This window comes from Spermophilus citellus (assembly GCF_964194105.1).
Source record: "Spermophilus citellus genome assembly, chromosome: 2".
Classification (NCBI taxonomy): Eukaryota; Metazoa; Chordata; class Mammalia; order Rodentia; family Sciuridae; genus Spermophilus; species Spermophilus citellus.
This window is the reverse complement of record NC_138183.1, coordinates 168,676,569-168,701,095: the sequence shown is the minus strand read 5'-3', so window position 1 is coordinate 168,701,095 and position 24,527 is coordinate 168,676,569. Positions and strand designations below refer to the sequence as shown.

Genomic DNA, 24,527 nt, shown 5'->3' with positions numbered 1-24,527 from the left:
AGAAACAACCATGCCTGTACCTTAAGTATTCAACGTCTTTCTTATACTACTCAATTGCAGAATGTTTAAGCTGCAAATTACTTCCCTCTCTTGTATGACAGCAAAAGGACCAAGGCCCTGGGGTAGTGAAATGTCTAGGGTTAGAAAACTATTGATAAAACCCAGAGGATGGCTGTGACCTTTTGACAGTGTTAATAGACTTGGCTGAACATAATTCACTCCAATTCACTCCTTCATTCATTGAGCAATTACACACTGAGCCTTTTTATGTGAAAAGTAATGTTAGACTCATGGGATTTCTGAACCTCAGCAGTACTAAACTTTTGGTCTGGGTAAATCAATCAAAATCAATGTCTCTGCTTCTCACTGTCATATCTTTACTTTTGGGTGCCTTGCAATCTGGTTGTAGAAATTAGGCCTTAGGTAGAAATACCTACAGTGACACTCACAGTAATAATAATTACTCACATAAAAGGGCAACTTTTTTTGCCTTCATTTTTGGTATTTTTGTTTTTATTTTTAAAAATATATTTTGTTTAATTGACATAATAATTGTACACACGTATAGGTATAGCAGGACATTTTAATATATGTATACAATGTGTAATGATCAAAGCACGGTAATTGGCATATCGTCAACTCACACATTTATCTGCTGGAAACATACAAAATCTTCTCAACATCTTGAAATATCCCATTCACTATCAGCACCCATGTTTTTCCTACTGTGGTATAGAACATTACAAGTTACTCTTCCCATCCAGCTGCATTCCGGTACACAGTAACCATCCTGTCTCCTTCTCTCCCCCTCCTTATTCTCCATACCATCTGGTAACCACCATTCTAAATTCAACCACCATGAGATCAATGTTTTAGATTCCATATAGGAGCAAGATCATGCTGTATTTATCTTTCTGTGCCTCACTAGATATCATGATCCCTAGTTCCGTCTATGTTGTTATATAGGTCATATAGGTTTTGACCTGCATTTCCCTGACAATCAGTGATGTTGAAAATTTTACATTACATATGGCCATTTATGTCTTTTTTTGAGAAGTCTCTCCTTATTTCTATTGCCCATTTTTTAATGAAGGCATTTAGTTTGGGGGCTATCAAATTTTTGGAACTCCTCCTGTAGTCAGGTTATTAACCCCTTGTAACTGTATGGTTTGCAGATATTTTCTCCTGTATGTTGTCTCTGTACTCTGCTGATTGTTTCCTCTGCTGTGCAAAAGGATTTCAATTTGATATAATCCCATTTTTGGTTCAGTTTCTTGTGCTTTGAAGTTTTTGTCCCAAAATCCTTGCCTGTTTCAATGCCTGAAGCATTCTCCATGTTTTACTCAAGTAGTTTCATGGTTGGGGTCTTATGCTTCAGTCTTTTTGACATAACTCTTCAAAACACAAACACACATCTGTCTATCCTATGGTCAAAAGTCAAGGAAGGAGGTCAGAGGAAGGCCACAGAGGGCATTCTGCAGTACAGGTGAGACCACATGCTGCCCCTGTGAGGGGGAAGGATATGGCATAGCAGCACAGATGTTCTGGGAAGTCTTCTGGAAGTTGCCCCCAATTCTTCTCCTCATGTTTACTGATGAAAGCCTGTTGAGTTGGACATGTCCCTTTGCTAAGAGACTGGGTGATGCACTCTTTACTATTGGCAACTATGTGCAGTGTTGTAATTCAGGGGTTCTATTATTGTGATCAAGGATGGAGCTCTGTCAAAAAGGATTTTTTTTATAAAACTATTTTAAAAGAAAAGGATTCCATGAGCTGATACTCAGGAATGGAGAGTTCCTAGAATTGGCCCATGTGGCTTATTATGTGCCAGTAACCAAGACATTTCAACCTATGGGGATTAGTGGTGTGTGTGTGTGTGTGTGTGTGTGTGTGTGTGTGAGAGAGAGAGAGAGAGAGAGAGAGAGAGAGAGAGAGAGAGAGAGAGAGAGATTTCCTTTAAAGATTTAAATAGTGGCACTATTTTTGTTGATTTGGGGTTTCCATGAACCTCTTTCCACTTTTTAGGATGAGATTCATGATAATACATTATTTCTTTCTACCTATAAATGTGATATTTCAGAAATACCCATGATAGGAAAATATAAAAAGGTGACTCAAGAATAAGGTTGTGATTATATACCTGCAAATCATATGCCTCATTTTCCTGATTGTAAAATTATGACTATAACATATTCAATAAAGATTTTAGGAATGTATGTATTGGTATGGGTCTCCTTCCCTGGCCTTTGGGTCTTGCTGAGAGGGGAACCCAGGCCTAGGACAGACTCCTTGTATCTCTCACATGCTCAGGGCCTGGCTCCAACCACACCCGCACTGTGCCTGCAGTCATGGAAATTGCAGCTGCTCTTGTACAGAGAGGCTTAACAGCATCTTAGCTACTGTTATCACCTGGACTTTTTCTGGAGTACCAAACTGTCAACTCTGGGCTCTCTCCAAGTGTTGGGGAGCAGGTGGTATTGTGAAGTGCAGGACAGTTCCTGATCCACAGACAATTATTGGTCAGTTAATGGGGGAACTGATGGAGTTGCTTTCTTATTGTTTACCTAGTGTACTGTCCTAAGGTGAATATCTACTTGCTATTGCTTTTACTGTAGGAAGTAGAAAAAAACTACATCGGTCATTTTCAGTCACAGTGCTTGTTCTGAGTACTCTTAAGTAGTCTTTGTCATAGTATCTTATTGTTCCACAGTGTTTCTGCTAAGTCCTCTGTCATTCCAGAAGAGCAAAGACATTGAAATGTTCAGTATGGAAAAATGTTTGGGTAACTTTAATTAGGAAATGTCCTAATTCCATTCCCCAGGGGTAATATTCCAAATATCCTGTCTGGAACGAGGAGTTATGTAACCTTAGGGTCATTCATAATGTCTTGGTTGGTCTGCTCCAATTATAGTCACTCCAAACATCATGTCCACCTTCCTGATTCCAGACCCACACAGACCAAAAGGACTGAGAATCCTGTGCCATCATATCCATCAACAGCATATTCTCCCCAATGCCAGCGTAGCATTCCAGCATTCCAACACCTCCTGTGCTTCCAGTTTTCCCTTCCTTTGTCTCTTCGAATTCTTTCAACCTCTCTCTTCCTTTTATTTCCTTTTTCTGTTTCTTCTCCTCTTTTTGTTCCATTTCTTTCTTTCTCTCCCCACCACCCCATACTCACCCCACTTTTTCCTCTTAAAGGAAACAAAGTTCCGTAGCTAATTTGCTACTTCCTCAAGCTGCATTTTAGTGTGCAAAGAGAAGGAGTTTATGAACCAGATGGGCTTGATGTTCATTATCCACTCTGCCCCTTCCAGCCTCAGTGATTTTGTTCAGATTATATCTTGGATTATATTTTCATGCTTATAAAATGAGGATTAATTATGCACACCATTTAGGATTTCTGTATGGGTAACTGGTAAGCAAACTATTTTCCAACCACTTTAAGAAAGTTTCTTCTTTACTCTTTTAATCTTGGTCATCCAAGAGTGTCAATGTTGTTAACAGATTCAAATTAATGGATGAATTGGTAAAAAACTACTGTGAGCAAGATGTCAGCATACCCCTAGAAAACATTTTCTTCTCTCCACTCTAATTTTAATCCATTTTTACAAACTTTCCAATTTTTGTGTGTCCCATCTCCTTTAATTATTTCTCCTTTTCTTCTCTCACTTATTAAATATAATTTAATTTCAAAGAATTTAATTACCAAAGAAACACAAGAGTTTTTTTAAAAACTTAGTAAAATGTGAAGGTACATAAATTCTAATCTCAATAGCTTTTTACTTCATCTCTATTCCAGAATCCTGCTTCTCCCCCAACTCCCACCAGGCAAACACTCAAAATTCTTTTAGCTACCATTTCACATTTATCTCCATTTTCCTAAATACTATATTTACTTTCCTACTTCTTTTTTTCTTCAATTTTAACATTATGAAATTAGCTTTCTACTATGACAGATGAAGATTTAGCATCCTTTTATAGTACAGTAACCACCCCTACTTCATACATAACTTTCCTTCATACACAGACTACTTTGCTCGTAGTGTTCACTGTTCACATTAGTTCATAGATAAGCCATAATAATGTCTATGATTACATTGTTTTGCATGTTTTTGTTTTTCCTAAACTTAATAATTGCCTAATACCCAAATTTTGCTTCATTTTCTTTTTCCGAATACCCAGATAAAATCACAGAACATCTTAATATGTCTAAACACATCAGATCTATTTTATTTTATTTATTTTTTTAGAGATGTTCCTCCCAGAGCTTTAATCTTAACAGGCTCTTTTAAGATTCAAAGCTTTCCTTGTCCGTATGCTTTCCTGGAAGTTCTGAGTTCCCTTTGCCTCTTTGAGCTCCCCTTTCCCCAGATATCATATCTCACTTTTTGGTTTATTCTCTCAGTACCTCCTTCAGTATCTTCCTGAGAAATTGTACAGGGACAGTAAAAGTTTTGAGACCTTTCACTTTTATAAATATTTTTAGTCTACCCTCAGTTTCAATTCTGTATCAGCTGGGTATAGAAATGTAGGTTGGAATTAGTTTTCACTCAAAAACTTGAAGGCACATAATTCTTTGATTTATAGCTTCTTGCAAAGCAAATGAGTATCCATTGTCATTCTGATTTCTAATGGTTTTTATGTAAGCTCTGTTTTTGGTTGCTTTTAGGTTTTCATTTTTTTTCCGTGGTTTCCTAATATTTTATGGTGGTATGTCTTCTTGGTATCTTCTCATTCATTGTTTAGTATACATAATTATCCAGTTTAATATGGAAACTTTTTAAAAAATCAGTTCTAGAACTTTCCTGTATTGTATTTTAGTAATTGCTTCCCTATACTTTCTTTCAGTAATTTATTACTCACATGGATGTCCTATTTATTTCCTTACTCATCTTTTAAAATCTGATTTTCTTTTTAAATTAACAGCCCTGTTTTATTTACTTACATTTAATTTACATAAATGATGTTGTGTTATATGCTAATTTTTTTGTATTAAATTTTTCTACCCAGAACTGTTTTAAGATCCATTCACATCTAATATTTCCCTCTAACTCTGTGGTTTACATCTAATACTTTTTATGTTTCTACTAATGAGCACCCCAGCTGCCCTTATGGCCCAAAGGCAATGCCTTCATCAGCACCTGCATTCATCTTTTCTTTTGGACATTCTGGGATCATCTTTTGGAGATGTACTCTCAGAAGTTGACTCTTAGGACACCCATATCTGCTGCATGGTAGTGCAACATTTCTCTCTAGGAGTGTTGCACCTCTGCACAGTTCACCAGTAGAACACAAGGTATCTCCACATGTGCTCAGCATATGGCTTTAATCAGCCTTCTAACTCTTGGCAGCATCTAATAAATAAAACACGAATAGCTCATTGATTTTTGTTTGTTTCTCTCCAGTTACCAATGGCTTTGAGCAACCCTTCATATGTTATACAATTTGGTACACAACAAACAGGTTATCCTGTTCTTTGTATTGTCTCTTTCTACCTAGATATGCCCTTGTTATCTGTTTGCATATTATTCTATCCACTTTGTAGTCATGCCTTATACAAATAGGAATCTTTTGATTCCTGAGAATCTAATCACCTGGTTGTGAAGTGATTGGGAAAAGGGAGATGTGATAGACTGTGATGGCACAAGTACCTAAGAAGAAGCTCTTTAAGATGACTGACTGTTTTGCAGCAGATTGTGGATAGGGAGTTGATATAGAATAGGCTGGGAAGACCAGGAACCATTGAGTGTAATAACCCAAAGGAAGGACATTACTGTTTAAGTTACACTGAGATTCTCAACCAGTGGGACTTCTGAAAATCTCTTTGGCTGCAGGTTACTTAAGCAGCTTGTGGTTGGAACATCCTGAAAGCTGGAACTTCCGGGAATGAGAGATGTTGATGCCACACTAGGCTGTCCTTCTAAGAAGGGAATAGATCCCAGACTCAGAAGAGGGAGAAATCTACTCTGGGGTGGTTGTTGGGGCTTCCTCTTATTCTTTCTTTTATTTTAGTGTCTAGTGCTAATTTATTAGAATTTCCTATGTTTATGAAGTAGAAATTTACCTATTGGTATTTATTATTATTTTTCATACCACTGTTTCTAGTGTTATATATTAAGTTGATTTTTCAAAATACATAAATAATGCTTATGTAGATCATTGTTGTACCAACATAATGGCATTATTAGTTGCATGGGGAAATTCACAATATCTGAGTGGCAATTATGGCATTGTTGCCTTCCTGTAAATATGATGAATAAATCCTGAATGTATGTTCTATTTTTATAAAGAAATATAGAAAACATTTATTTACTTCCTTGTTTTTAAAATAATTTAACATTAAGATAAAAGTTACTAGTACTGGTACTTAAAATACAGCTTTATAGTAATCTTTTTCCTTAATTTGTTTTATTTTATACTATTTTGTCATGTAGATATACATGACAGTAGAGTGTATTTTGACATTATATACATGCATGGTGTATAACTTATTCTAATTAGAATCCCATTCTGTGGTTGTACATGATGTAGTAGTATTTTATACTAAAAAACAATGAAAAAATTGTGATTAGAAAACATTTTAAGGATTTCTATTTGAATTATCTAAACATTGTGGTAGAGTCTGTTCTTCATCTTTGGTACCCTCTTGTGGTCAGTGGAAGGCATTGGGTTAGTCTTGTTTTAATAATCATGTGTATTTTAACACACACACACACACACACACACACACACACACACATTCTGTACCTAAAATTTTATAAATATTTGACTTTTTTGTTGACAGCAGCAATTCTCATACTGCAGTTGCTAGTTGTGGTTTGTGCTGTAATGTTTTCCTCCCATTCTTCAATGCAGAGTATGAAATAACGGTGTAGCATGACCACAGTGCTTAAGGGATAGTATGATCACTGTGCTCAGGGTAACTGCAGTGTATTTCGGAAACCAACTGATCATAGACCCAGCTGTAACTTACTTTTAACTGGATACAATTAGGTTTGGGGATTAATTTACCATTTTAGAACTATATTATACAGTAGTTGCCCTCTGTCTCAATGTCTTTGTGTATCTACATAGACATGTAACTAGAAACAGTACTACTTTATACATGTTTGCATGTCTTAGAGTATCCCTTGCTACTTTATTTCCTTTCTCTTTTCATCAAGTTTATTAATTTACTATGATTTCAAGTGGTTACCTACTTCAAATGCATTTACTGTGGATTTCACAAGATCACACCAGGATAATATGTACTCCTCCCCATCCTTTTAAATCTTGCCAGAGCAATAAGAAGACAGTGATCATGCAGAGCATGAAGTAAATATTCATGGGTTATTTTTCGTTTCCTTGAACACTACTGGTGTCAGAAAAGTCTTAGTTTGATATCTAAAACAAGTAACAATAGAGAGAAGAGGTAGCTGTACAGGGTTCTGCTACTAAGTCCAAATAAGACTTGGCTTATGTGAGACTAAATCCTGGTCTTTGAGGGTGGTGAGAGATGCAGGGAGAAGTGCCTTTTGTTTTCTATAGCATGCCTCCCTAGATTACAGTTGTCCTTTGTGTGGTCTGGCCTTTCATCTCACTTTTTAATTTTATGCTCCAATTGAGTGGGTTTTTGTTGTCCACATCACTGGAAGCTTTGAGTAGTTCTCTTTTGCTAGTCTGGTTGTGTGAAGGGCCAAGGTTTGAATAAGAGGCCAGGAAATGGTTCTAGGAATGATTTTTGTATTGCCAGAAATGCTAATGTATTGGTGCTGAATTAGCATTTCCAAAAATTTCACCAAACTCTAACTGAAAACAGAGATGCAAGTGTCGTCAGTACAGCTGTGCCCTCTTCTGAAACCAGTTTCTACTTCTTTGCCCAGTGAGAAATTGTGAGTGCCTATTGTCAGATGAAAGTGAGTCACTCTGCTGAAGTGAAATGCAGCTGGTTCCCCAAAGAAGTGCCATTGGGTCTAAGTTGGGCTGTTTGTCCTCTGTACCATGGGTAACAGTTTGTTGAGCAAATAGAATTAGAGAAAGAATTCCACTTGCTCATTAAATATTTATTGAGCACTTATTAGATATTCAGTTTGAGGTGCCTGGGCTATCTACAAGAAAATCCCTCCTACAATGTAGAACATGGACACCATAAAAGATCCATTTATAAAGATATTTGAGCATTCAAAAGGGGGAGAATTAATAGAAGGGACTTGTGAATGAGGTCTGTTTGAACTGGAAGCTAAAAGTAGCTATAATTTGAGTATGTGGAAAGTGGAAGAAATGAGCATTGATATCACAGGGAGTGAGTGGCTTTTAGTGGGGGTGGGGAGCATGAATAGGGAGCTCAAAAGGAGTTAGTCAGAGAAACCTCTGGAAAGGAAGGTTGGACAAGTCAATTGTAGACACAAAATATCAGATTAAAGAGGAATATCCACTGAGCAAAAGATGAAATGTTCACGGGGGAGTCTGCTTCAGCAGCAGAGTATGTGTCTTCCCATCCAAATGCTTGGGCTTCTGTTCTTTTTTTTTTTTTTTTTTTTTTTTTTGCAGGGAGTAGGGTTTGCTACTTCATATTTTGCTATGTAAGTTCCTTAAAACATCTTTTTTGGATGGAAAGACATTTTATCACTGAGCTACATTCCCATCCCTTTTTATTTTTTACTTTTGAGACAGGGTCCTACTAAGTTGTTAAGGGTCTCACTAAGCTGCTGAGGTTGGTTTCAAACCTGCAATCCTCCTGCCTCAGCCTCCACAGTCGCTGGGATTACAGGTGTGTGCCAGCAGGACCAGCTGTGTTTCTCTTTGTGAGACTACCCTTTTCTCCTTAGGTAATAAAAATCCCTGAGCATTTTTACATTTCCCTTGTTTTTTTTATAGATGTAATGCTTCAATATACAAACAAGATTCAGAGTACTGACATTATGCTTCTTAAATAGCCTAGAACTCACAACTTTTAGAGCAAAACTGTACTTACTACTCTTATTCAACTCAATTCTACCAGCTCACCTGCTACAGTTCCACATGTGGAAATAGATCTTGATGTGTTCCTGGAGATATGATTGAGAAGAAAGTTCAGAATGCCAGTGGGTGAAAATAGCATTAAGAGATCAATCTGGATCTGATAACTTCAGAATAGTGGGGAAGACCCCCTAAGTTAAAGGTCTTCCTTTCTACCTCCCTCTTTTTTTTCCATCCTTCCCTCCCTTCATTCATCCATCTGTCATTTTAAAATAACCCTTCTAGGAATTCAAGCATGTAAAGAAACAAAGCACTGTGCATAACCATCATATAATTTGTTTTCTAAAAGACAGTGATTCCTGAAGGAAGGTAGAAATCTGTGTTTTATAAAAGCAGACACTTGACTCAGATTCAGGTGATACAGAGATTGCAGTTCCAGAGACACTGAAATAAAAGGAAGGAATTATACTTCTTTAGCCAGTGAAACTCATGAGTGTAGTTATAATGTTTGTTTAATATGGACTCATGAGTGGAAAAGACTTACCTGGTGGGTACAATGTTTATAATCGGAGAAGATTACATTCCCAGATATGTTCTGTTCCCTTCAGTATTTCCCTACATTTGTATTTCTGTGAAAGCATGCCTTAAGTTAATAGGTAAAGTTATTCCCTTCCTCCATAGAAGACCTGCCTTTTTACAGGTACATCTTCCCCCAGTTTGACACCCCCTACCCCGCCCCCCACAAAAAAAACAACCCTGAGATTTTAGGAATAAGTAAAAGTCAGATATTAGTTATATTCAGAGTATGTGATTCAAGATGTTGTTAATTATCTTGATTTGACTTTGAATTTCTTACTTAATTATTTAAAGCTACCAGAATTTTAAAAATCTGTTTTTCTCCTTGTTAAGAATAAGTTGTTTGAAAATTGGGTATCTTTTCATGGCTGAAAACTAATATTATGCTATGAAAAGAGCCAATGAAAGTAGTTCTGTATATTGGTTATCTGTTAACTCCTCTGTATCACCAAAGATTAAGAGGATTTTTTTTTTAAGTCACATCCCAGACTTACTAGATCAGAGTATCTTTTGGGGTGTTGGTTGCAGGACTTCCCCAGGGGTCTGCTGTAGTCAGGCTACACTTATCCACATCAGTTCCTGTGCCCACAGAGGTGCAGCTTTTCATGTTTGTACATATATTTCTTCCCCAAAGCTGGAAAGCTGATTAGAGAACTGAATGCATACTCAAAAGATATGCTTCATATCCTTCTTACTTCTCTACTGGATTAAGGATTTGCATACAATTGTAACTCACTAAATTGTTATTAAATGATTTTATTGGACACTTGCTGGGAATGGTGAAAATGAAGGCTTTTTGATGCTCTAATTTGAATCTCTTTTGTTGTCATTGTTATTCCCTAGGATGGAAAGAAGAAGTTTGACAAGGAGAGTGAAAAATACTATTCTATTCTTGACAAGCATTTGAATTTGTCAGCAAAGAAAAAGGAATCTCATTTGCAAGAGGTAAGCTTTTCCAATTGAAATGAGAAAAGGACATTAACATTATGTCCTATAAAGTCAAAAATTTCAAAGTTAGAAGTACCTTAAAATCTACCTTTTAATAAAACAACAATAACACTAGCTAACTTGATTGAGCTTACTATGGACAGCTACTTTAGATACATTATGACATTTAATATTAGTGGTTTCAAGTGAGATTAGTATTTCTCGAAACAATAAGAAAAATTGAAACAAGATGTTTCCCCTTTCTTTTTGTTGGACATATTTTAAGGAGAAAGGACCTGTCAAGTTCATGTTATTGCCTTTACATTAAATTTAAAATATCTGTCACATTGCTTTTAAAGCTTTGCTTCTGAATTCAAGGAAAACATTATATAACCATTTGTTTTAAAATCTCAATTATTTTACATCAATTTTCCTTAAAAACAAATGAACGGGAATATTTTACTAACAAATATACCTGCTAGCAGCTATTTCTTCCCTTTGTCTGAAATATGTTACATTTTGTTCCTCCCATTGGTAGTATCTTTTCATGGCTGAAAACTAATAGTAATTTAGTAAAGTCAAGAGTAGTCCTTTCACTAAGGAATAGTACGGTTTCATTTTCAGTGATAGGACATGTCAGAAAATCTGCCTTGTCATTAGAGCAGCAAAATCCTGAAGCCCCACCCTGAGGTTCTTTCAGACATGTCCTGTGGAGGGAGCTGGGGTTGTGAAGTTGGCTTACTGGGGGCTCACTGCTACCATCCAGAACTTCATAGGGAATCTGGGTACTGTACTTCTAGCTATCCCAGTGGTACATCTTCTATATGTATCTTCCAGGTCCTTCTCCCAGGAGAGCCTCCTCCCTTCCTGAACTATCTTTCAAATTCAACCCAGACCTCTGCTTTCCTTACTCTTTTACTTAATTCCCATACCTTCAAATTTAGCCAAAAGTCACGCTTAATAAGTTCTCATTGAGAGCACCCACCCCATTTCTTCATTTATAGCTGGTTAATATTGATTGAGAGGTTTGGTTTTGCTTAATGTTTACACATAATTTTAACCTATGCCTTCTATTATTAAAACATGCTGTTTAAAAAGCATAATTCAGTATATGGTTGTGTGCTTATGGAAAGGTTTTGCGACAAAAGTGAAATGAAAGACAATCTGTCATTAAAATAGATTCTGTTTTAAATTTCTTGGACATTTAATTTTACAAGGGTTTGGTACTGCTTATTGTTATTTAAAATTTCATTTACATGTTCCAAATGTTTAAGTGCTTATATTTCTATTTATACATCATTAGCATAAACCTTAGAAAGAGATTATATTAAGGCAGTGGACAGAGGCTCCTTAATTGTCACCAGTACCTGGCATCTGCCATACTAAGGACAGTGGCCAGGTGTCATTTAAAAACTTGCCTGCCTCAAAATCAAAGGTGGTTTTTAGAGTTCCTACTGAACTTCAGGTGCTTGGTGAATATGAGAAGCCCCTTTTAGTCAAGACACTTCTTAAACCATCTCAAGGAAGTGATAGTTTTATTCTAAAGTCCCTTAAAGGCTATATTTCAATTTCTCCTGACAATTTAGCTCAGTATTTATTAATTTTATTGCTAGTGGCCTCAGTCCCTTAGGCTATGGTATAATAGAATATGTACTCTGTATTTAGTTGGGGGCTGGAAAAGATTATAGCATTGTTAGTAATGTCTGCCTCTTCATCTCACTCTGCAAACATAAAAAAATACACACACTTCTTTGCCAGGAGGCACAGTCGCCCACACAACTTAACTTAAATTGTGTTAAAGCAGCTCCTTGGGGGTATATAATATAGATAAGGAAAAATGTGGCTTGGGAAGTTTCACCCCCACGCTTCCAGGAGTCAGACCTGTTACAAGGAGATTCTGCCAAAACTGCATTTAGTCCTGTGATATGGCTTTAAATGTCATCTGTTCCTTTCCAGAGCAGCTTTGGCCCTTCTGTCAGCACCAAGCTCATTAGTTTGTTCTCACAAAGACCCCTCTGTGCCTGCTCACCTGCATAGCTGTCTCTTTATTCATTTTGCTCACAGAAAATAAGTGGCTGGCCAGTTCCAGCCCTGAATTGAAAGGTCAGCTTGTGTTGATGAAGTTCCAGGGCCATCCGTTAGACAGGTCATTGAAGTGAACGGTTGTTGAGTGGAAAACAAGCATATCAAGTTTACAGGCTGTATAATGGATGAAAAGAAATAATATTCAATATGTGAATGAATAATTACTTTCTGAGGATAAAATAAAGAGATCATAAAGGAAATAGAGAAAGGCCTACATGCATATAAGTAATTATTTCAAAAAGACATTAAACCAAATTAAAGACAATGCATTAGGAAATTTGTACAACTTATGACATAGTGTTGCCATCTCTCACACATGAGAAGTGTTTGAAATCAGTGGAAAAAATGAGCTAAGGATACAAGAAGGAATTGATCAAAGAGGAAATATAAACTAAAATGAACCTTGTTTCAGTGTTACATGTATTAAATAATACAAGCTAATAATAATACAAGCTAATAACAAGATGTCCTTATTAGTTTATTAAAAATATAATATCTATTGTTAGTGGAGACACGGGAAACTGTGCATACTTTTGTTCTCCTGTGGAGAACATAAAAAGATTTAATCACTCTTGAGGTAAATTTGATATCATATTTCAACAAACCTGAGATGTATCTGGTAAATAAGATGATTTCTATTGGGAAGAATTTGCTCCAAAGAAATGATCAGAGGTGAGTATAAAAACTGTGTAAATATTATATACATAAACAAATTATTCATAATGCAAAAGTTGAGAAACATCTAAAATGGCACAAAAGAATAATTGGGGTAAATAGAAAAATATAGTGTGACCAAAAATTGAGTGTGATATGATTAAGGACAGTCACTGAAAGTTATTAGGTAATGTTTATTAGATGTACATTTTGTAATTTATATATAAAATCTCAGTAAGAAACCATGTAAAGTGGTAGAACTATCCATCTTACATTGGAAAATAATTTTTAAACCAGAATATACAGTAATACCCCAGATTTGTTGTAAGGTAGGTGTATTGTATATATCACTGTGTGTTACACATCAAAATATTAAGAATGGGGTTATAACTCTTAACATTTCTGTGTTATAGTAATGAATAATGAATTTATAATAATGGATTTTTATTTCCTTTATAGGTAGAAGAAAAAGTAAAGGGGTATCACTAGATAACCCTTTGAAGAGATTCCTCTTATCCCCACTGCCTCAGTAAAGCAAGTCCCTTAGGTTCAGTTCTTGTACCTCTGTTCTTATCCTGCAATTTGCCCTTGAAGTTTCTCCTTCTTAATTTTTTCCTATAATGTCTCTCAGGTCACAGTGTTATGCGTGACCAGATTGCACTGCCCAGATTACCACTTTAGATTACCACTTGGTGACACATGCAAAATCTTAAACATCACCATCTTTCTCAAATTTGCTCCTATTTTCAATTTCCTTAATTATCAGTTAATATTGTTATTATTTCTGTGTCAGTTATCATTGACTTTTCCCTTGCTTTTCGTGCTCACTTCTTTCTACTTAGCTTTCTTGTGGGGGTGCACCAGATGTTTTTACCATTAACAATAAGACATCTTACATTCATGTGTACCCTGCCACACATTTTATCAAGCTATTCTGTACAAAGCTCATGTTAATCCTCCTGAAATGCAGCATGGATCTTGTCAAAGTCTTCTTCAAGGTTTAGCACTGTCAATAGGGTGTAGTCTTCACACTTTCTGTCTTTGCTACCTTATCTGCCATTTCTGATTATTCCATACCAATTGTTAAGTTACAAACCTTTTGATCCATGGAAACATAATTTTTGATTTCTCGACTCTCTGCCTTAAAACTCCTGTCATTTATCTCTGCCTACTCTAAATATCTCTATTTTTAAGAGCCCATCTTAAATCTTTTCTCCTTTGGGGATGATTCATCAAATATCACATGAGACTTTCCCCCTATTTTGAATCAGAGAGCTTATTGTAGTTAGGGAGGAATTTAGGTAATCTGTAGAACTGTATGGTTTTCTTATGAAATTAATTTGGTTTCTTACTTTACAGGTGTAAACAACAGTATACACCTGTTGTTCTGGTATAATTATTGCTAGTTGTATTTAAAATTCTCCCAGTGTAAATGATAAATCATATTATTACCTTACTAATCCAATACAAAATGTAAACTACCACTTTCTACAAAGTTTATAATCAAGTGTTGGCTAGTGAACTGCCGTTATTTTATGTACTAATAGCACTTATATAAGATTTTTTTTTAAAAATCTTACAACAAAAAGAAATGACACTGTCATATTCCGTAAACATTGTACACTCTGGATGACCTTTTCGAGCACCTTTGGTATATGGAATTTCCATTATCTATCTAGATTATAAGTGTTTGAAAACCTGTATAATTGGCAAGAATTATTATTCCTCTTTAATCCTTTGTTTTCTACCCCACCCCCATCTTTTGAGAGGTGTGGAATGATACTGTGCTTGGCAAATAAATTTCTGAAGAAATTATATAATACTCTTGTCTCATGGGTCCCATGACACCCACCATAGTAGTGATTTGTTAGGAGAACTCATAGAAAGACATGTATAGTCCTTCTCATGGTAGAATTTATTACAGCAATAGAATAGAAAGAAAAATCAGCAACAGGAAAAGATGCATGGAGAAAAATCTGGGAGAAGCCAGATGCAACCTTCTAGGAGTCTTCTCTTATTAGAGGCTCATAGGATGTGCTCAACATCCCAGCGCTGAGTTCTGACTACTCAAGAGGCTCCATGCCCAGGGTTTTTATTGGAGAAACATCACATACGCACTCTGCCTGGAATTTACCCAAATTTCAGGCTCTTGAAAGAAGGTGTTCAGCATACACCATATTGTTTGCACAAATGGTTTAGACACATGAGCCATTCTTACCAGTTAGTGATGAGAATCCTGAAATTCATATTCCCAGACATGGACACCAGCCAACCTCGTAAGCAGACCTTTCAAAAGACTGCAGACAGGATTGATGTACTAACTCTTTTCTGGACAACCTGTTGATTAGAAATAACCACTTTAGTCTCTAAAGGTGTCCCCGGATTCTAGTTTCTTCCATGTGCTACATAGCACAATCAATAACATCTTTTTAAAGTGAATAAAATAACCTGCATAATAGAATGTTGCCTTGGAAACTGAACATTTTCTTACATCTCTCACCTAGTAGTACACCGAAGCTTCCTCTGGAGAGCCCAATCTCTAATTCCTACGTTCAGTGATAGTGAGTTTGTGGTTTGAAACTGGCCATTTTGGGACAATTTGCACCATAAAAAACAGCAACTAACTTCAAATTAGGCTTTACTGTCTAAAGAGGCAGTTGTTAAACATGTACTATATGTACCACCACCTCTCATTATTCACTTAATTCATCCTTATATATAGTTTGGTTCCCTAAGTGATGGGAAGAAGAAAAGAGATGGTTTATGTGAAATACTGATCTTTGTTTTAGTGGTACCTGCCTTTCCTAAATGATCTTTGAGGGCTCAGAAGGTTTTTATTTAAAATATTCTGTATGATTTATGTAATTTCACATGTATTAGTTTATAAACTTGGAATCCTCAACTTTAAAAATCCCTACAAGTTGCTGATAATATTGGGTTATTTTTTATATAAATAAGTGCATAATAAGTATGTAATTTTTTAAGGATTTACATATGAAGTCTTGTGGTGCTATGATGCCCCAGCTAAGAAACTTAATTTTATTTCTTTCCTTTTTAGCTTTTGTTTGTGAAATTAGCATTGTAAATGGCTCCAAAGCAGTTTTCTCTTCCCAGATTGCTAATGGACAGTGTATTCCAGAGAGCCCATCCTTTTCATCTACTTTTAGTAATCTCAGCTGGCAGCTAGGAGTATGAAGCTGGACAGGAAAAGTGAATCCTGTCTCTCCACAGAACTAAAGTCATTTCTTAAGAGTGCATCTGAGGGGCTGGGGATATAGTTCAGTTGGTAGAGTACCTGCCCCTGAGTTCAATCCCCAGCACCACATACATATATACACCCACCCACACACCACACACACACACACACACACACACATACACGCAAACACACAACAAAAGAGTGTATCTGAGGATGTTAGCCATCCTAGAAAAGGGAAGGAGAGGCAAAGTCAAAAAGAAACTGAAATGATCTCTTTATCAAAAGAACCTTATTGCAATCAGAAACAACAAATGTGCCCAGCAATGATGGAGTACACTTCGTCAGGTTATATCCATTGATTATTTATTTACTTATTTATTCTGGCTCTGCTACTGAATTATCTTTCCAAGATTTTACCTAGTGATGTAGTCCTCCTGCTTAATATTCTCAGATGCTTCTTCCTTGATTAAGATCTTTGTTATTCAGTGTGCTAGATCTTTCTTAGTGTGATGCTAACCTGATTTTCCCTGCTTCCTTCGTGTATTTACTCTGTAGCCAACTCTTCACATTTTTTCATGCTTGTTTTTTATGAGAATGACTCCTACCTTTTCCTTTTTTTTTTTTTTTTTTTTGGATGATTCACTGTCAATTATTTATCTTAAGATTCGACTTAAACTGGGCACTGTGGTGTACACCTATAATCCCAGAGACTTGGGAGGCTACGGCAGGAGAATGGCAAATTTGAGGCCAATTCAGCTACTTACAAGGCCCGGTCTAAAAAAGAGGACTGGGGATGTGGCTCAGTGGCAAAGCAGTTTTAACTTTGACTGCAATCTTTAAAATACCTCTTTTGTAATTTTTTACTATACTTTTTTTTTACTTACTAATATGTCTTAGATTATTATATATCATACTGTTTTATGCTGTGTCTCTGGATGCTTCTCAACTCCATATGCTATAATCGCTTGTGAGCAAGGACTGTAATAAGTGCTATATTAACACATTTTGCAGGAATTAGCTTTTAACGAAGACTTTGGAGTAATATATAAATTGAATTCCTCTCGATATACTGACAGTCCATCAGTAATCACTCCTTGTATCAAGCTTTGCCTATTTTTCACTCTTTAGGCAGATACACAGATTGACCGTGAACATCAAAACTTCTACGAAGCATCATTAGAGTATGTCTTTAAAATTCAAGAAGTTCAGGAAAAGAAGAAGTTTGAATTTGTTGAGCCGGTAAGTGCTTAGTTTTCCTGTAAATTAATAGGATCAACACAATCAACACAAAAAACCTTTACAGTGTATTCTTATTAAAAATTATGATTTGTAGCCAGGCACGATGGCACATGCCTATTATCCCAGCAGCTCAGGAGGCTGAGGTGGGAGGATTGTGAGTTCAAAGCCAGCCTCAGCAAAAGCCATGCACTAGCAACTCAGTGAGACCCTGTCTCTAAATAAAATACAAAATAGGGCTGGGGTTATGGATCAGTGGTCCAGTGCCCCTGAGTTCAATCCTTGTTACTAAAAAAAAAAAAAAAAAAAAAAAAAAAATTATTATTTGTAAAAATAAAAGGAGGTGAGTGCATGAAGGATGAATAGGTGGAGCACAGGGTACTTTTAGGGCAGTGAATTCTTCTGTTTGATAGTGTGATAATTGGTGAGTGTCTTACGTTTGTCAAAACCCATAGAAAGTGCTGTACAAAAAGTGATCCCTAATGTCAGCTATGGATTCAGTTAATAATAGTAATAATGTATGTGTATTGTCTCATCAAGTGTAATCAGCCCACCACAGAAATGCAACATATTAATAATAAAGGAAGCTATATATGTGGGGGAGTGCCAGGGAAGGAGTGTATAGGAGAGCTCTCTGTATTTCCCTTCAAGTTTTTTTTTTCAGTAAACCTAAAACTGCTCTAAGAATGAAGTACATTATTCTAAAAAATGATGTACATTACCTGCACACGAATGAACCCCACCAGTAAAGTGCCCCATTTGCCAAACCTTTAGGTAAAGAGAAAAAAAAAAAAAAAAACAGAGGCCCCTTTCTCCCTTTGTTCTTTCTCCCTTTCCTTATAGAACTGGAATCTGCCTGACTTTTCCCGTGAAGTCATTTATTTTCCTAAGTCAGTGTAAAAAGTAACAGATTCCTTAGTGTAAAGCACATTAGAGGAAAGAACAGGTGGCTGGTCTTTGCAAGCTTACTTCATTTTCCTGACATTTTTAAAAGTGACACCCTAATATGTTACAGCATTGCTTAAATGAGCATCTCTGTAAGGTGGCAGCAGTGAGGAGTAGAGGTGGGCTCAGGAGTCAAGGTACTCTTTTGCTATAGATATATCTCAATTCTCATGAGATGAAAAGCAAGGATTAATAAATTTATAAGTAATCAGATATTTAATTTCAGCCATTCTTTTCTTCCTGTGCCAGTCTTTAAAATGTCATTTAAAATAAAAATGAAATACCTTGTTCCCACTTCAGTGACGGTGACAGTGAGAAGGGAAGGGATGATAACGTTTTAAAATGTGTTTGACATAATTTATTTCCTAATGGGAACCCACCTGTGATGCCCTAAAGATATGAGAAACTGAGATAAAGCCAAGGCGGTGGGAAGCATTGGTCCCTGCCTGGCTTCCAGGACTTCCGCTTTGCTGGAGCCATTTCACTCTCTCCTGGAAACTTGGCACTTGGCAAGTTTGTCAGGCCACTCCCTGAGCTGGGATTAAAAGAACTACAGGCCATAACTCAGGCTTAGGATTTAACTTTTATGTTTTATTGGGGATAACAGACTTAAGTCCAAATTCTGTTTGCCAGACAGCTAAGTCCTTAAATCCCTTAGAATGAATTGGTAACTCAGGCCCTAGACCCTTTGAGGATCTGATTAAACTTCATTCAATTTAGGGGGCCTTTGGAAGCCCATGGAGGGTTTGTGGACAACTTGTCAGCCTAACAATCCTCAGTTCTAGGATGAAGACCATTACTTACGATTCCTGGTCTCTTCACATGGACTAACTGCCTCAGAATCCCACCGTGGCTTCTCAGCCCCCACTTTTTGCTGGCAAACTTCTTTCCCTAGTGCCTCCCTCCTGGTATTTTTGGAATCTGAGCTCTTTTTTGACACCAAACTGTCAGACCCCATTAATTCTGACAACTTTCCTACATATTTCTTCCTTATGTGTCCCATTTCCTTCAGACATGGCTAATTTTCCATGCTGTTATTCCTCCCCACACCTAGAATGATCTCTTTACATCTGTATACCTTCCTTTCTTCCAGAGAGTGACAGGGGATAGCCTACTTCCCTACGTCTCTTTATAGCCCATTCTGTCTGCGAACAGTGAACTAGACCATTCTATAAGATGACACCAAATGTGTAAAGAGAAGATGGTAAAATCATTTGCTCACAGGCAGCAGAAGGAACAATAAGAATTTATGAATTCCTGTGAAAATACATGCACAGAAGTGGAAGCTGTCTCTAATTGAAATGCATTTTCTTCCTTCTTCTACCTTATCCCAAACCAGGGTGTTCTGACAAGTCCTCTGCAACATGCCTTTCTTCTGACACCACAATCAGAAATGATGTTAGATTTGTCATTGCACAGTATTTTCTTGGCTGCTGTGTTTTTCCTGTTAGACTGTCTGGCCAAACCAAATAATAGTGTCAGTTTAGTCTCATCCTCATTTCTAGCCTTACCGTGTCATACATGGAGTTTTATGCAGTATCCATTTCAGTAGGGAGAAATATGTAAATGAGACCTGAACATTGATGTAGATCATGTGTAGGAGATCTTTATAAATACTTACTGACCATTTATATTTCCTCTTTGGGGGAATATCTATTCAATTTTTTTTTGCCTGTTTTTAAACTGGGTTGTCTTTTTATTATGAAGTTATAAGAGTTCTTCCTGTATTTTAAATATGTCTCTTATCAGATAAATGATTTGCAAGTTTTTTCTACCATTCTGTGGACTTTCATTCAATTCAATTTTCTTGACAACTTACATTGAAACAGAAGAGCTTTTAATTTTGATTAAAGTCAAGTTTATTCTGTTGTTTGTATTTGTGCTTTTGATGTCATATCTAAGAATTCATTGCCAAATGCAAGATCATGAAGCTTTATTCAAGTGTTTCTAAGTGCTTTATAGTTTAAACATTATTTAAGTCTTTGATCCATTTTCAGTTCATTTTTTTTTTCTGTGATATGAGATAGGGATCCAACTTCATTCTTTTGAATGTGGTTATCTGGTTATCCCATGAACTCATTGTCTTTCTGTTGAAAAGATTGTTCTCTTTCCATTGTATGGCCTTGGTGGTCTTATGAGACATCCGTTGACTGGAAATGTATGGGTGTTATTTGTAAACTTTCAGTTCCATTTTGTTCATTTATGTGTCTCTTCTTGTGCCACTGACACACTCTGTTCATTACGGTGACTGGAATTAAAAGTTGAAATCAAGAAATGAAATCTTCTTTTTTTTTTTAAAGATTGTTTTGATTGGCTAGTGTCATTTGCAATTTCACATGAATTTTAGAATCAGCACATCAGTTACTACAAGGTGTTAGTTGAAATTCTGTTAGAGATTGTATATTGATTTGAAGAATATTCCTGTATTACTAACTCAGTTTACTCAGTTTTCCAATGCATTAATGTGAGACAGTTCCCATTTATTTGGACCATCTTTAATTTTCTTTGGCAGTGTTTGATAGTTTTCAGAATATAAGTTTTTATATTTATGTTTTTTGTGCTTCCTTTGTGAAATGCATTTAAGTAATTAATATTTGGTAAATTAATCCCTAAGCATTTTAGTCCTTGTAAAGCAATTTAAAATGGAATTTTCTTAATTTCAATTTCAGGTTGTTCATTGCAAAGAATGTAGAAATTTAGTTGATTTTTATATATTAATCTTTCATCTTGGGGCTGGGGATGTGGCTCAAGCGGTAGCGCGCTCGCCTGGCATGCGTGCGGCCTGGGTTCGATCCTCAGTACCACATACAAATAAAGATGTTGTGTCTGCCGAAAACTAAAAAAATAAATAAATAAATAAATATTAAAATTCTCTCTCTCTCTCTCTTTAAAAAAATTTTTTTTTCATCTTGCAATCTTGTTGAACTTGCTTATTAGTTCTAGTAGTTTTATAGTGGATTCCTTAGGATTTTATATATATACAAGATTATGGCATTTGCAAATTTGCTGTTTTCATTCTAGTCTGGATGGTTTTTTTGTTTGTTTATTTGTTTGTTTTTTAACTTGCCTATTTACCATAAGGAGAATCTGGAGTGCAGTATTAACCATGAGTAGATGAATAGATAAAGAAAATGTGGTATATATGCACAATGGAATACTATTCAGCATTAAAAGAGAATAAAATCATGGCATTTGCAGGTCAGTGAATGGAGTTGGAGAATATAATGCTAAGTGAATTTAGCCAGTCCCAAAAAACTAAATGCCGAATGTTTTCTCTGATATAAGAATGCTGATTCATAATGTGGTTGTGGGGGGGGGGGAGCATAGGAGGAATAGGCAAGCTCTAGATAAGACGAAGGGGAGGGAGGGATGGGGAGGGGCATGGGGTTATAAATGATGATTATTACCCTAAGTACATGTATGAAGACACAAATCATGTGACTCTACAACCAGAGATATGAAAAATTATGCTCTATATGTGTAATGTGAATTATAAGGGACTCTGCTATCATATATAAAAAATTAAAATTAAAAAAAAAAAAAGAGTGAGTGTTCTTGTCTTGTTCCCAAGCTTGAGGGAGCAGGACATCCAGCCTTTCAGCATTATGTATGATGTCAACTACAGGGGCACTAGGTCAGCGATTAATCTTTAGTAATAAAATGTGTTCTATATATTTTTTTTAGTCTTCAGAGATAAGCAGTGAATTATATTTGATAGCTTCTCTTACCCCATTGGTAAGGCTGCAAGGAATGCTCTATACGTATTGATTGTGAGGTCTCTCAAGTCAAAGGACAAATTTGGAGCATGATTGGCAGTGTTGCTCTGTGAAGCTGGGACATCTCTACAACTTTTAGGATTTAATAGTCTAAAGAAAATGATTGCTTACCATAATTATTACCATTCAAGAAAGAAGGCAAGCATGCAGGAATGAATCACATCATTTTAATACTGTTTACATTCCCAGTTCCACTCAGTTTTGGCAACAGTGATCTGGAAGAGTGATCTGCTGCAGAGTCCTTCCCTTAGCCTCTGTGCCATCTCTGGTCCCTTTTCTTAGCTCTTCCTTTTCTCTGTTATGTATTGCGGCTCTCTGTGGGCCTTTTAAGGTGGAACATTTTGAAAGTGCCTACATCCATACTGCACTTAGTAGTCCAGTGATTAATGGACTGGGAAATTATGAAGGTTTGTTCATTGGCTCACTTTTTAAACGATTATTTATCAATAAATGTAGTATTGACTTTTACTTTTGTTCCGGTTATTGAAGTGAAAAATAGGTGATTCTAAAACTCTTGGGAGTAATAAAGTGCTAAATGATATTTTCCCAGTGATGAAATTTTTTAGTATTAAAAACTGTTACAATTGCTTTCATTATTACTGTTAACATCCTGAAGGTGAGATTTACTTGAAGGTAAACTGATACCTTAGTATTTTGCACAACACCTTAGCCACTTAGACACATTGACCAAATATATATGACATTGTACAATTCTTGACAGTTTTCAGAATGTCCTATTAAGTTCCTGTGGTTTAACATCATGGAAATTGTCAAAGATAAAATGAACTAGTAGAGATTGAAAACTACAAAAAGTTTCACTTTGCTGCCATCTAGAGGCAGTTATTTTACATGCACTACCTTTATTAAAAGCTGTTTCCAAAGCTGTGGAAGATGGAATAAAAAGGTAGATGATTCTTAGTTTACAATTTTTGTGTCCTTTCCATAGAATTGTACATAGAATTTTACCTAGAAATTTCCATAGAATTGTACTCAGCCTATGCTGTTATCAAAACATTTTTTTCTGCTAAGTGAATCTGAATCCTTCTAGAAGATACCAATGACTCCATTTTTCATCTTGACTGAAGTTGCTGCCTTTAAAAGGATATAATCTGAATAAAATGGAGGTGCCAGAATCATTCTTTTCAAAACACAATTAAACATTAAACAGTATAGCTCAGTGTAAAATGTTGGTTTGTCAAAGTTCATGTGAAAATACTTGCATAAGTGAGTTTTACTTAAGGGACCCATGTGCTGCTCCGTTAAGCAGTCAGCATCAGGAGACCCTTTGGGTTGAGGAGGTGTCTCACAGCCAGGAGTCAGAAGAGAACACCCAGTATCTTCTTCAGATGTCTACTCTTTTGAAATATCACATAAATTTAGGATTGGGGTATCAAGCCAGGATAGAGCAGTTCACACACATTATAAGCCTAAGGATTAGAACTGCCCATTTGTTGAATTTTCAGTAATGTTCTTGCTTCTATTCATTCAGAATGGTTTACTTCTTACTGAAGTATTGAGGTACTTTGTCTTTTCCCATGTTCTGAATGCTCTCAGAATATTAAGAGATGAATTTCAGGGCATTAGATATTTTATGGAAAGATTTATCACAGGTCTTCTTAAAGTATCTTCTTTATAAATTTAATTAACTTTTGTGCTTATGAAGATTTTAAAATAACATCTGCTTCATACAGCATCCAGTTCATAATGAGGCAGTTTAATCATGGACTAATTATAGATATTAAAAAATGAAATAATACTCCTCCAGCAGCTTCATAAGCTATTAAATGGATATGCAGAGGACTAGTGCTATCTGTGTTCCAGAAGTATTTTTCTATTTATCTCTAAAAAGCTTTAAATCTACATATTCAAAGTCTAATTAAAGGTATTTTAAGCTCCATTTTGGTTTACCTGGGCCATCGTATATACATCTGGGCAAACTGCATGCCTTTTTTGCAGGGGATGGTGGGATCTAACTCAGGGGCACTTTACCTCTGAGCCACATCCACAGCCCCTTTTTATTTTTTATTTTGAGACAGGCTCTCACTATGTTGCTGAGAGTCTCACTAAGTCCCTAAGGCTGACCTCCTTGTCTCAGCCACACAAGTCATTGGGGTTATAGGCATGAGCCACTGTTCCCAGCCAGACTATATGCCTTATTGAATAATTTGACAAATAGATTATAGCATCAA

The 24,527-nt window shown here is 36.1% G+C and overlaps 1 protein-coding gene across 5 annotated transcripts in view; it reads left to right on the top strand.

The window, feature by feature from the left end:
• The window catches only part of ARHGAP42 (Rho GTPase activating protein 42), a 264,319-nt gene that overhangs the window by 182,985 nt on the left and 56,807 nt on the right, over positions 1-24,527 (top strand). For all 5 annotated transcript variants that reach the window (XR_014020505.1, XM_081281041.1, XM_081281039.1 and 2 more), the window contains exons 5-6: positions 10,360-10,461; positions 17,510-17,620. Coding sequence is in view for 4 of the 5 variants with exons in the window: in XM_081281041.1 (XP_081137167.1) it covers positions 10,360-10,461; positions 17,510-17,620 (213 nt within the window). In the remaining variant the exon portion in view is untranslated. The remainder of the gene's footprint in view (positions 1-10,359; positions 10,462-17,509; positions 17,621-24,527) is intronic.